The 12,649-nt window shown below is 50.3% G+C and overlaps 1 protein-coding gene across 2 annotated transcripts in view; it reads right to left on the reverse strand.

Moving 5' to 3' along the window:
- Window positions 1–443: 443 nt before the first annotated feature.
- Window positions 444–12,649, reverse strand: part of upb1 (ureidopropionase, beta) — a 224,277-nt gene continuing 212,071 nt past the window's right edge. Inside the window, exon 10 of one of the 2 annotated variants that reach the window (XM_068055441.1) lies at window positions 444–3,485. In XM_068055441.1, the coding sequence (XP_067911542.1) occupies window positions 3,402–3,485 (84 nt within the window). In that variant the 3' untranslated portion in view covers window positions 444–3,401. The remainder of the gene's footprint in view (window positions 3,486–12,649) is intronic. The other variant, XM_068055442.1, reaches the window with a different exon arrangement.

A 12,649-nucleotide genomic window follows, 5' to 3' on the forward strand; every position in this document is an offset into this window, starting at 1 on the left:
AGGCAAAGTCATAGAGCAGTGTAATGATTTGGGTAAAGATAAGCTGAGTGTGACAGGAAGGGGCAGAGAGTTTAATGGTAATCGAGTGAATAAGGTCAAATCAGGAAAACCTGGTAAAATCAAAGGTGTTTTAACTGAATGCACAAAGCATTTGTAACAAGATAGATGAATTAATGGCACAAATAGAGATAAATGGATTTGATCTGATAGCCATTACAGAGACGTGATTGCAGGCTGACCAAGTTTCGGAACTTAATATTCCAGGGTACTTGATCTTTCGAAAAGAGAAACAAAATGGAAAAGTGGGGGTCGGGGTTACCTCTGATAATAAAGGATGCTATAAGGATTGTAGTGAGGAAGGATCTTGACTCGGAACAGCAGGAAATAGAATGAGTCTGGTTGGAGATAAGAAACAACAAGGGGCAGAAAAAAACTGATCAGAGTAGTTTGCAGGCCTTTTAATCATATCATATCCAATGGTATAGCTATTAATCAAGAAATAAAAGATGCTTGTAAAAAAGATAATCCAATAATCATGGGAGACTTTAATCTTCATACAGTCAGTTATTTGCAATTTGGCAAAAGTAGTTTGGAGAATGAGTTAATGGAATATATTCAAGACCGTTTCCTAGAAGAATAGGTTATGGAACCAACCTGGGAAGAGGGTATTTTGGGTGTGTAATGTGTAATGAGACAGGGTTAATTAATAGTCTCTTAGTAAGGGGGTCACTTGGGGAAGAGTGATCATAATGGTAAGCAAATAGTCGTTTGGTAGTACAGAACTTGAGTAATGCTGAAAATAGAGACATGTTGTTGAAGCTTTTCGTCTTGCACTCATCAGGACAATCCACAAGAATAGCAATGTAAGGGAAAACAACAACTTTATACTGTAGGAGAGGACAGTGCTGATTGGTTGGCAAGTGAACTCTAATTGGTAGAGGCATTGCCATGGAGAATGCACCAATTTACGGTGACTGACAGTCAACTGCCAAGCTTTGTTTGAAATCTAACCCAGGCAGCTTGACTCTGATTGCTCAAGGCATTGCCCCTGAGGAATGAACCAGTGAATGGCTGTCACTTATTTTGTTTAGCTGGAACAGGCACAATGTTTGTCCATGTTCTTTCTGTCTGCAAAGAACAGGGCCCCGTGTATTAATATATGTAGCCTCCAGTACGCACAAATGCTTCACACTGCGAACCCTACTGACAATCTTAAATTGGTTGTCAGCGTAATTCTTAGCACACTGAAGATTATTTGGCAAATGTTGTCCAATCACGGAATCACATCTAATGTTGGATATTGTGTTTTGAGTTTTGCAAGCACAAGCTGGTTGGGTACGGCCTGTACCTTGCCCATTGTGAACAGCGGAAGGGACATGTTGTTTAACATGTTTGACAAGCTTCGACAACATGTCTCTATTTTCAGCAATGATGGTAAGCCTGAAAGCAGAGTATTAAACTTAAATAAGGTCTATTACAGTACAATACAAATGGAACCTTGATGTCCTCCTCAATCCTAAGAGCGACCTTTCCTCAAGTTTGTTCCATCACCAGGAGTACTCAATTCTACCTCTGCAATATTCCCTACCTATATCCCTACCTTAGCCCCTCTGCTGCTGAAACGCTTATCCACGCTCCACATTCCATTATTCCTTGTTTTCCTTTCTTCCATGCTACCTAGACTCTGCTCTCCTTTCTGAAACTCCCTTGTGAGACTGTCCCCGCACCCACCCCCACGCCCCGCTTCCCCCACCCCCACCTCTTCAACCTGCTTTAAAAACCTATCTTTTCAGCCAAGCCTTCAGCTGCTCCTCCTGAACTCTCCTGCTAGGTTGGCAAATACATTCCTCTTGCTACAACAATTTAAAGAGCCTAGGGATATTTTTTATGTTGAAAGTGCTGTACGTTTTTGTTGTGAATGTGGATGTCTGGAGAGAATCCTACTCTCAGCTAGACTGGAAGGATCAGAATTTGTGTTGAGTTGAGCTGTTCACCATGTCACTTGTGAGGAGCTCCCAGTACCTACTGACCAGCAAGCAAGGCCTCAAACCTGCAAATTTCAATTTTCTATGACCATTTAATGACTATGGGGGGAGTTATGCAGGTCTCCTTTAGGGTCAAGGTGGCTCCAAGATAGCAGGCTCAATGATCAAAGTTCAGAAACAAGTCAACCCTCTATAGCGGACCCAGTAACCTGATACCAGGGACTAACAACTGACCAGACGGGCTTGGCTCAGTAATGGAAGACAGACCTGTCAATGGCGGGAGGATGTAATTCTTTGCACGCGTTCGCAGAGAACCCTGCTCATGGGAAGGTAGGAAGTTTACCAGTGTTTTGCTCTGGAGAGCTGTGGGACTTTGACTGGTTAAACTCCAGCAATATCACAGCTCAGACACAAGAGCTCCCAAGCCTTGGCTCTAACGGAAACTAAATCTGAGTTCTCTGTTTGAGGGAAGTGGGTTGTGTCCCCTCAAGGAGAAACTTAACTGATGGCTGCAGATTTCACAGTAGCTTGGATTAGACACTCTTTAATTTTTTTTTGCCTGTCACTTAGCTAACCTGAAAACTAAAGATCTAATTGACACATCAAAACAGCTTGAATGAATTTCTGTGATAAAAGTGCACTTATTGTCTGTGTTGAATTTTTAACTTGTATTTTGTACTGTCAGAATCAGCATGAAAGGGGTTAACGCCCAAGATGTCAAAGTATTTTTCAACAGATGGGCATCAGGTCAGATGGGGCATGTTGACTGAAGAGGGCTCCACAAGGTGCACGTTTCTGGGCAAATACAATAGCTTGACTGATATATTCATTATTTAATTGATCCAGAGCCATCACAATCATCACAAAAATCTTTTGAATGAACTAATGCTATTGTGAGACGCAGTGGTCAACTGCCTTTTGTTTTAGTTTAGCTGCAGAGGTGCTGTTCTGCCACTGTGACACAGAGCAAAGGACCAGGCTTGACCCTGGATTAAGGGTTTGATTGGTAGCTCTATCCAAGACCTTTTGGAAAGGGCAAGGTCACTGTTTGGCTGGAGCCTGTTTTGATTTCCAGAGGTTTCCAATGACGGAATTATATTGGGCATCACGTGTCAGTTTCAGGCTTGTCATGAGTGGATCAAGTGCTCTGTGCATTGAAGTTTTTAGTGGAGTAGGTGAGCTAGTTTTTAAACGCAAGCTTGTTGTACAGGTTGAGATGTGAGTTCTGTGTGTTAGCCTGGTGGTGACCCTGAGCCCAAGAAAACATCTGGTGTAAAATCACAACAATTATGCGTCGTTGGACAAAAGGAAATAGGAAATAAGAGAACATGATTCAGTAAAATCAATATATCTCCCATGATCAAACACTGCTAATCTCTGGCAGAGCCTCCAGCCTGACTGTGCACAGTAACGTCATTACTCCATGATGATGTTGGGCTGAAAGTCAGGCTGTACTGCCTGAGCAAGTTCTTCAGCGTACGACTCAAACCTCCCCGTCATCTGAGAAAAGAAGAAATAAGAAACGGAGCAGGGGTCAGGAATAACTGGATGGAGCAGTGTCTCGCCCAGGTCTTCCAGTGAACTCACTGGAAGTCAAGGATAATGTTTCTCTAATCACACCTCCTATTATTTGCATCTTAATGTCACCATGCACACCCCCACCCCTGCCATTAGCCTTTTAGAGTCAGTCTTCCTGTCCTGGACTGACAGACTGTCAAGAATCCAATCCCAGACCTCTGTCAGTGCAAAATCAGCTGGAGGACACAGAGGAACGAGCCCAGACAGAGACTACAGACAGCCCTGGAATACATATTACACCTTACTAACCAGTCCCAATGGGGTGTCGAATACGCTTTGATCAGTGATGGACTGTGCATGGAACCAACCTACGAACCCTTTCTGCAGGAGCAGGTGGTCAGCAGGTGTATGTGCAGCACTGTTGGTTCCATTAGGTTCAGTGTGAAGCTATTCTTGTAGTTAGGATCCCACTTGACTTGGAGAGGATCCTGTTTGAATTGTGGTAAAGTTGTCTGATGGTCCATGGAGAAACTCACCCGGCAAGAACTGAACCTCTTTGATGAACAGCTCCTGCTGGGACATTTCATGATTGATTCTGATCTCCAGCTGGATCACTTCCCAGCTGCATTTGGTGAGATGCCGTATCAGTCAATTAGCCAAGTCCAGATAAACATTCAAAGGGTTGGAACTGCACCAACTCACTGGGTAAAGGCAGCAGGAGTGAGGGGAAGCTAACTGGCAGGACCATCTCCTGCAGCAACCCGAACAATGTGAAACATCGGGTACATACTCTGTGCCTCCTGTTTAGTTTGAGGGAAAACATGTTCTCCAGGCCAATCACAGAGAGCCAGTCTTGCAGGCATTGCTTGCAATACAGTTCCCATCATGGCTTGAATTTCAGGCTGCACCAGACTCCTTTCTCCCTAAACTGTCGGGAGTCTACAAAAAACAGCCAGGAGTATAAAAAGAAACAACAGCCAACTCAGAAACAGGCTGGAGTGTCAATCAAATTGGGCCTCTGAGTAAAAAGATAATTGGGCCAGAAAGCAGAGGAGCAGCAGACTGGACATTAGAACAATGTGAACAGGGGAAGGGGGAGTCTGAGATGGGAGTGAGGAATGAGGAATGGACAGAGAGAGGGGAGTGAGGAATGGGGAATGGACAGTGAGATGGGAGTGAGGAATGGGGAATGGACAGTGAGAGGGGAGTGAGGAATGGGGAATAAACAGTGAGATGGGAGTGAGGAATGGGGAATGGACAGTGAGATGGGAGTGAGGAATGGGGAATGGACAGTGAGAGGGGAGTGAGGAATGGGGAATAAACAGTGAGATGGGAGTGAGGAATGGGGAATGGACAGTGAGAGGGGAGTGAGGAATGGGGAATGGATAGTGAGAGGGGAGTGAGATTTGAGGAATGGACAGTGAGAGGGGAGTGAGGAATGGGGAATGGACAGTGAGAGGGGAGTGAAGAATGGGGATGGACAGTGAGAGGGGAGTGAGGAATGGGGATGGACAGTGAGAGGGATGTGTGGAATGGGGAATGGACAGTGAGATGGGAGTGAGGAATGGGGAATGGACAGTGAGAGGGGAGTGTGGAATGGGAATGGACAGTGAGAGGGGAGTGAGGAATCAGGAATGGACAGTGAGAGGGGAGTGAGGAATGGGGAATGGACAGTGAGAGGGGAGTGAGGAATGGGGAATGGACAGTGAGATGGGAGTGAGGAATGGGGAATGGACAGTGAGATGGGAGTGAGGAATGGGGAATGGATAGTGAGAGGGGATTGAGGAATGGAGAATGGACAGTGAAATGGGAGTGAGGAATGGGGAATGGACAGTGAGAGGGGAGTGAGGAATGGGGAATGGACAGTGAGAGGGGAGTGAGGAATGAGGAATGGATAGTGAGAGGGGAGTGAGGAATGGGGAATGGACAGTGAGAGGGGAGTGCGGAATGGGGATGGACAGTGAGAGGGGAGTGAGGAATGAGGAATGGACAGTGAGATGGGAGTGAGGAATGGGGAATGGACAGTGAGATGGGAGTGAGGAATGGGGAATGGACAGTGAGAGGGGAGTGTGGAATGGGGAATGGATAGTGAGAGGGAAGTGAGGAATGTGGAATGGATAGTGAGAGGGGAGTGAGGAATGGGGAATGGACAGTGAGATGAGAGGGAGGAATGGGGATGGACAATGAGAGGGGAGTGAGGAGTGAGGAATGGACAGTGAGTGGGGAGTGAGGAATGGGGAATGGACAGTGAGAGGGGAGTGTGGAATGGGGATGGACAGTGAGAGGGGAGTGAGGAATGAGGAATGGACAGTGAGATGGGAGTGAGGAATGGGGAATGGACAGTGAGATGGGAGTGAGGAATGGGGAATGAACAGTAAGATGGGAGTGAGGAATGGGGAATGGACAGTGAGATGGGAGTGAGGAATGGGGAATGGACAGTGAGAGGGGAGTGTGGAATGGGGAATGGATAGTGAGAGGGGAGTGTGGAATGGGGAATGGATAGTGAGAGGGAAGTGAGGAATGTGGAATGGATAGTGAGAGGGGAGTGAGGAATGGGGAATGGACAGTGAGATGAGAGGGAGGAATGGGGATGGACAATGAGAGGGGAGTGAGGAGTGAGGAATGGACAGTGAGAGGGGAGTGAGGAATGGGGATGGACAGTGAGAGGGGAGTGAGGAATGGGGAATGGACAGTGAGAGGGGAGTGAGGAATGGGTAATGGATAGTGAGAGGGGAGTGAGGAATGGGGAATGGACAATGAGTTGGGAGTGAGGAATGGGGAATGGACAGTGAGATGGGAGTGAGGAATGAGGAATGGACAGTGAGAGGGGAGTGAGGAATGGGGAATGGACAGTGAGAGGGGAGTGAGGAATGGGGAATGGACAGTGAGAGGGGAGTGAGGAATGGGGAATGGACAGTGAGATGAGAGGGAGGAATGGGGATGGATAATGAGAGGGGAGTGAGGAATGGGTAATGGATAGTGAGAGGGGAGTGAGGAATGTGGAACGGACAGTGAGAGGGGAGTGAGGAATGGGGAATGGACAGTGAGAGGGGAGTGAGGAATGGGGAATGGACAGTGAGAGGGGAGTGAGGAATGTGGAACGGACAGTGAGAGGGGAGTGAGGAATGGGGAATGGACAGTGAGAGGGGAGTGAGGAATGGGGAATGGAGAGTGAGATGGGAGTGAGGAATGGGGAATGGATAGTGAGAGGGGTGTGAGGAATGGGGAATGGACAGTGAGAGGGGAGTGAGGAATGGGGAATGGAGAGTGAGATGGGAGTGAGGAATGGGGAATGGATACTGAGAGGGGTGTGAGGAATGGGGAATGGAGAGTGAGATGGGAGTGAGGAATGGGGAATGGACAGTGAGAGGGGAGTGAGGAATGGGGAATGGAGAGTGAGATGGGAGTGAGGAATGGGGAATGGATAGTGAGAGGGGTGTGAGGAATGGGGAATGGAGAGTGAGATGGGAGTGAGGAATGGGGAATGGAGAGTGAGAGGGGAGTGAGGAATGGGGAATGGATAGTGAGAGGGGAGTGAGGAATGGGGAATGGATAGTGAGAGAGGAGTGAGGAATGGGGAATGCATAGTGAGAGGGGAGTGAGGAATGGGGAATGGACAGTGAGATGGGAGTGAGGAATGGGGAATGGAGAGTGAGATGGGAGTGAGGAATGGGGAATGTACAGTGAGAGGGGAGTGAGGAATGGGGAATGTACAGTGAGAGGGGAGTGAGGAATGGGGAATGGAGAGTGAGATGGGAGTGAGGAATGGGGAATGGAGAGTGAGAGGGGAGTGAGGAATGGGGAATGGATAGTGAGAGGGGAGTGAGGAATGGGGAATGGATAGTGAGAGAGGAGTGAGGAATGGGGAATGCATAGTGAGAGGGCAGTGAGGAATGGGAAATGGATAGTGAGAGGGGAGTGTGGAATGAGGAATGGAGAGTGAGAGGGGTGTGAGGAATGGGGAATGGACAGTGAGAGGGCAGTGAGGAATGGGGAATGGAGAGTGAGATGGGAGTGAGGAATGGGGAATGTACAGTGAGAGGGGAGTGAGGAATGGGGAATGGAGAGTGAGATGGGAGTGAGGAATGGGGAATGGATAGTGAGAGGGGAGTGAGGAATGGGGAATGGATAGTGAGAGAGGAGTGAGGAATGGGGAATGCATAGTGAGAGGGCAGTGAGGAATGGGAAATGGATAGTGAGAGGGGAGTGTGGAATGAGGAATGGACAGTGAGAGGCGAGTAAGGAATGGGGAAGGGAGAGTGATGGGGAAGAGAGGAATGGGGAATGGACAGTGAGAGGGGAGTGAGGAATGGAGAACGGACAGTGACAAGGGAGTGAGGAATGGGGAAAGGATAGTGAGAGGGGAGGGAGGAATGGGGAATGGACAGTGAGACGGGAGTGAGGAATGGGGAATGGAAATGAGACTGGAGTGAGGAATGGGGAATGGACAGTGAGAGGGGAGTGAGGAATGGGGAATGGACAGTGAGACAGGAGTGAGGAATGGGGAATGGACAGTGAGACAGGAGTGAGGAATGGGGAATGGATCGTCAGAGGGGAGTGAGGAATGGGGAATGGACAGTGAGATGGGAGGGAGGAATGGGGATGGACAGTGAGAGGGGAGTGAGGAGTGAGGAATGGACAGTGAGAGGGGAGTGAGGAGTGAGGAATGGACAGTGAGAGGGGAGTGAGGAATGAGGAATGGACAGTGAGAGGGGAGTGAGGAATGGGGAATGGACAGTGAGAGGGGAGTGAGGTATGGGGAATGGACAGTGAGAGGGGAGTGAGGAATGGTGATGGACAGTGAGAGGGGAGTGAGGAATGAGGAATGGACAGTGAGAGGGGAGTGAGGAATGGGGAATGGACAGTGAGAGGGGAGTGAGGAATGGGGATGGACAGGGAGAGGGGTGTGTGGTATGGGGAATGAACAGTGAGATGGGAGTAAGGAATGGGGAATGGACAGTGAGATGGGAGTGAGGAATGGGGAATGAACAGTGAGATGGGAGTGAGGAATGGGGAATGAACAGTGAGATGGGAGTGAGGAATGGGGAATGGACAGTGAGATGGGAGTGAGGAATGGGGAATGGACAGTGAGAGCGGAGTGAGGAATGAGGAATGGACAGTGAGATGGGAGTGAGGAATGGGCAGTGGACAGTGAGATGGCAGTGAGGAATGGGGAATGGAAATGAGAGCGGAGTGAGGAATGAGGAATGGACAGTGAGATGGGAGTGAGGAATGGGGAATGGACAGTGAGATGGGAGTGAGGAATGGGGAATGGACAGTGAGAGGGGAGTGAGGAATGAGAAATGGACAGTGAGATGGGAGTGAGGAATGGGGAATGGACAGTGAGATGGGAGAGAGGAATGGGGAATGGAGAGTGAGAGGGGAGTGAGGAGTGAGGAATGGACAGTGAGAGGGGAGTGAGGAGTGAGGAATGGACAGTGAGAGGGGAGTGAGGAATGGGGATTGGACAGTGAGACGGGAGTGAGGAATGGGGAATGGACAGTGAGAGGGGAGTGAGGAATGGTGATGGACAGTGAGAGGGGAGTGAGGAATGAGGAATTGACAGTGAGAGGGAAGTGAGGAATGGGGAATGGACAGTGAGAGGGGAGTGAGGAATGGGGAATGGACAGTGAGAGGGGAGTGAGGAATGGGGATGGACAGTGAGAGGGGTGTGTGGAATGGGGAATGGACAGTGAGATGGGAGTGAGAAATGAGGAATCGACAGTGAGATGGGAGTGAGGAATGGGGAATGGACAGTGAGATGGGAGTGAGGAATGGGCAATGGACAGTGAGATGGCAGTGAGGAATGGGGAATGGACACTGAGAGGGGAGTGAGGAATGGGGAATGGACAGTGAGAGGGGAGTGAGGAATGGGGAATGGAGAGTGAGAGGGGAGTGAGGAATGGGGAATGGACAGTGAGGGGGGAGTGAGGAATGGGGAATGGACAGAGAGAGGGGAGTGAGAAATGGGGAATGGACAGTGAGAGGGGAGTGAGGAATGGGTAATGGACAGTGAGAGGGGAGTGAGGAATGGGGAATGGACAGTGAGAGGGGAGTGAGGAATGGGGAATGGATAGTGAGAGGGGAGTGAGGAATGGGGAATGGACAGTGAGAGGGGAGTGAAGAATGGTGATGGACAGTGAGAGGGGAGTGAGGAATGGGGAATGGACAGTGAGATGGGAGTGAGGAATGGGGAATGGACAGTGAGAGGGGAGTGAGGAGTGAGGAATGGACAGTGAGAGGGGAGTGAGGAATGGACAGTGAGAGGGGAGTGAGGAATGGGGAATGGACAGTGAGAGGGGAGTGAGGAATGGGGAATGGACAGTGAGAGGGGAGTGAGGAATGGTGATGGACAGTGAGAGGGGAGTGAGGAATGGGGAATGGACAGTGAGATGGGAGGGAGGAATGGGGATGGACAGTGAGAGGGGAGTGAGGAGTGAGGAATGGACAGTGAGAGGGGAGTGATGAGTGAGGAATGGACAGTGAGAGGGGAGTGATGAGTGAGGAATGGACAGTGAGACGGGAGTGAGGAATGGGGAATGGAAATGAGACTGGAGTGAGGAATGGGGAATGGACAGTGAGAGGGGAGTGAGGAATGGGGAATGGACAGTGAGACAGGAGTGAGGAATGGGGAATGGACAGTGAGACAGGAGTGAGGAATGGGGAATGGATCGTCAGAGGGGAGTGAGGAATGGGGAATGGACAGTGAGATGGGAGGGAGGAATGGGGATGGACAGTGAGAGGGGAGTGAGGAGTGAGGAATGGACAGTGAGAGGGGAGTGAGGAGTGAGGAATGGACAGTGAGAGGGGAGTGAGGAGTGAGGAATGGACAGTGAGAGGGGAGTGAGGAGTGAGGAATGGACAGTGAGAGGGGAGTGAGGAATGGGGAATGGACAGTGAGAGGGGAGTGAGGAATGGGGAATGGACAGTGAGAGGGGAGTGAGGAATGGTGATGGACAGTGAGAGGGGAGTGAGGAATGAGGAATGGACAGTGAGAGGGGAGTGAGGAATGGGGAATGAACAGTGAGATGGGAGTGAGGAATGGGGAATGGACAGTGAGAGGGGAGTGAGGAATGGTGATGGACAGTGAGAGGGGAGTGAGGAATGAGGAATGGACAGTGAGAGGGGAGTGAGGAATGGGGAATGGACAGTGAGATGGGAGTGAGGAATGGGGAATGGACAGTGAGAGGGGAGTGAGGAATGGTGATGGACAGTGAGATGGCAGTGAGGAATGGGGAATGCAAATGAGAGCGGAGTGAGGAATGAGGAATGGACAGTGAGATGGGAGTGAGGAATGGGGAATGGACAGTGAGATGGGAGTGAGGAATGGGGAATGGACAGTGAGAGGGAGTGAGGAATGAGAAATGGACAGTGAGATGGGAGTGAGGAATGGGGAATGGACAGTGAGATGGGAGAGAGGAATGGGGAATGGACAGTGAGATGGGAGTGAGGAATGGGGAATGGACAGTGAGAGGGGAGTGAGGAATGGGGAATGGACAGTGAGAGGGGAGTGAGGAATGGGGAATGGAGAGTGAGAGGGGAGTGAGGAATGGGGAATGGACAGTGAGATGGGAGTGAGGAATGGGGAATGGACAGTGAGATGGGAGGGAGGAATGGGGATGGACAGTGAGAGGGGAGTGAGGAGTGAGGAATGGACAGTGAGAGGGGAGTGAGGAGTGAGGAATGGACAGTGAGAGGGGAGTGAGGAGTGAGGAATGGACAGTGAGAGGGGAGTGAGGAATGGGGAATGGACAGTGAGACGGGAGTGAGGAATGGGGAATGGACAGTGAGAGGGGAGTGAGGAATGGTGATGGACAGTGAGAGGGGAGTGAGGAATGAGGAATAGACAGTGAGAGGGAAGTGAGGAATGGGGAATGGACAGTGAGAGGGGAGTGAGGAATGGGGAATGGACAGTGAGAGGGGAGTGAGGAATCGGGATGGACAGTGAGAGGGGTGTGTGGAATGGGGAATGGACAGTGAGATGGGAGTGAGAAATGAGGAATGGACAGTGAGATGGGAGTGAGGAATGGGGAATGGACAGTGAGATGGGAGTGAGGAATGGGGGATGGACAGTGAGATGGGAGTGAGGAATGGGGAATGGACAGTGAGAGGGGAGTGAGGAATGGGGAATGGACAGTGAGAGGGGAGTGAGGAATGGGGAATGGAGAGTGAGATGGGAGTGAGGAATGGGGAATGTACAGTGAGAGGGGAGTGAGGAATGGGGAATGGAGAGTGAGATGGGAGTGAGGAATGGGGAATGGATAGTGAGAGGGGAGTGAGGAATGGGGAATGGATAGTGAGAGAGGAGTGAGGAATGGGGAATGCATAGTGAGAGGGCAGTGAGGAATGGGAAATGGATAGTGAGAGGGGAGTGTGGAATGAGGAATGGACAGTGAGAGGCGAGTAAGGAATGGGGAAGGGAGAGTGATGGGGAAGAGAGGAATGGGGAATGGACAGTGAGAGGGGAGTGAGGAATGGAGAACGGACAGTGACAAGGGAGTGAGGAATGGGGAAAGGATAGTGAGAGGGGAGGGAGGAATGGGGAATGGACAGCGAGACGGGAGTGAGGAATGGGGAATGGAAATGAGACTGGAGTGTGGAATGGGGAATGGACAGTGAGAGGGGAGTGAGGAGTGAGGAATGGACAGTGAGAGGGGAGTGAGGAATGGGGAATGGACAGTGAGAGGGGAGTGAGGTATGGGGAATGGACAGTGAGAGGGGAGTGAGGAATGGTGATGGACAGTGAGAGGGGAGTGAGGAATGGGGAATGGACAGTGAGACAGGAGTGAGGAATGGGGAATGGACAGTGAGACAGGAGTGAGGAATGGGGAATGGATCGTCAGAGGGGAGTGAGGAATGGGGAATGGACAGTGAGAGGGGAGTGAGGAGTGAGGAATGGACAGTGAGAGGGGAGTGAGGAGTGAGGAATGGACAGTGAGAGGGGAGTGAGGAGTGAGGAACGGACAGTGAGAGGGGAGTGAGGAATGGGGAATGGACAGTGAGAGGGGAGTGAGGTATGGGGAATGGACAGTGAGAGGGGAGTGAGGAATGGTGATGGACAGTGAGAGGGGAGTGAGGAATGAGGAATGGACAGTGAGAGGGGAGTGAGGAATGGGGAATGGACAGTGAGAGGGGAGTGAGGAATG

The sequence above is a fragment of the Heterodontus francisci genome, chromosome 23, assembly GCF_036365525.1.
Source record: "Heterodontus francisci isolate sHetFra1 chromosome 23, sHetFra1.hap1, whole genome shotgun sequence".
In the NCBI taxonomy this organism is placed as follows: domain Eukaryota; kingdom Metazoa; phylum Chordata; class Chondrichthyes; order Heterodontiformes; family Heterodontidae; genus Heterodontus; species Heterodontus francisci.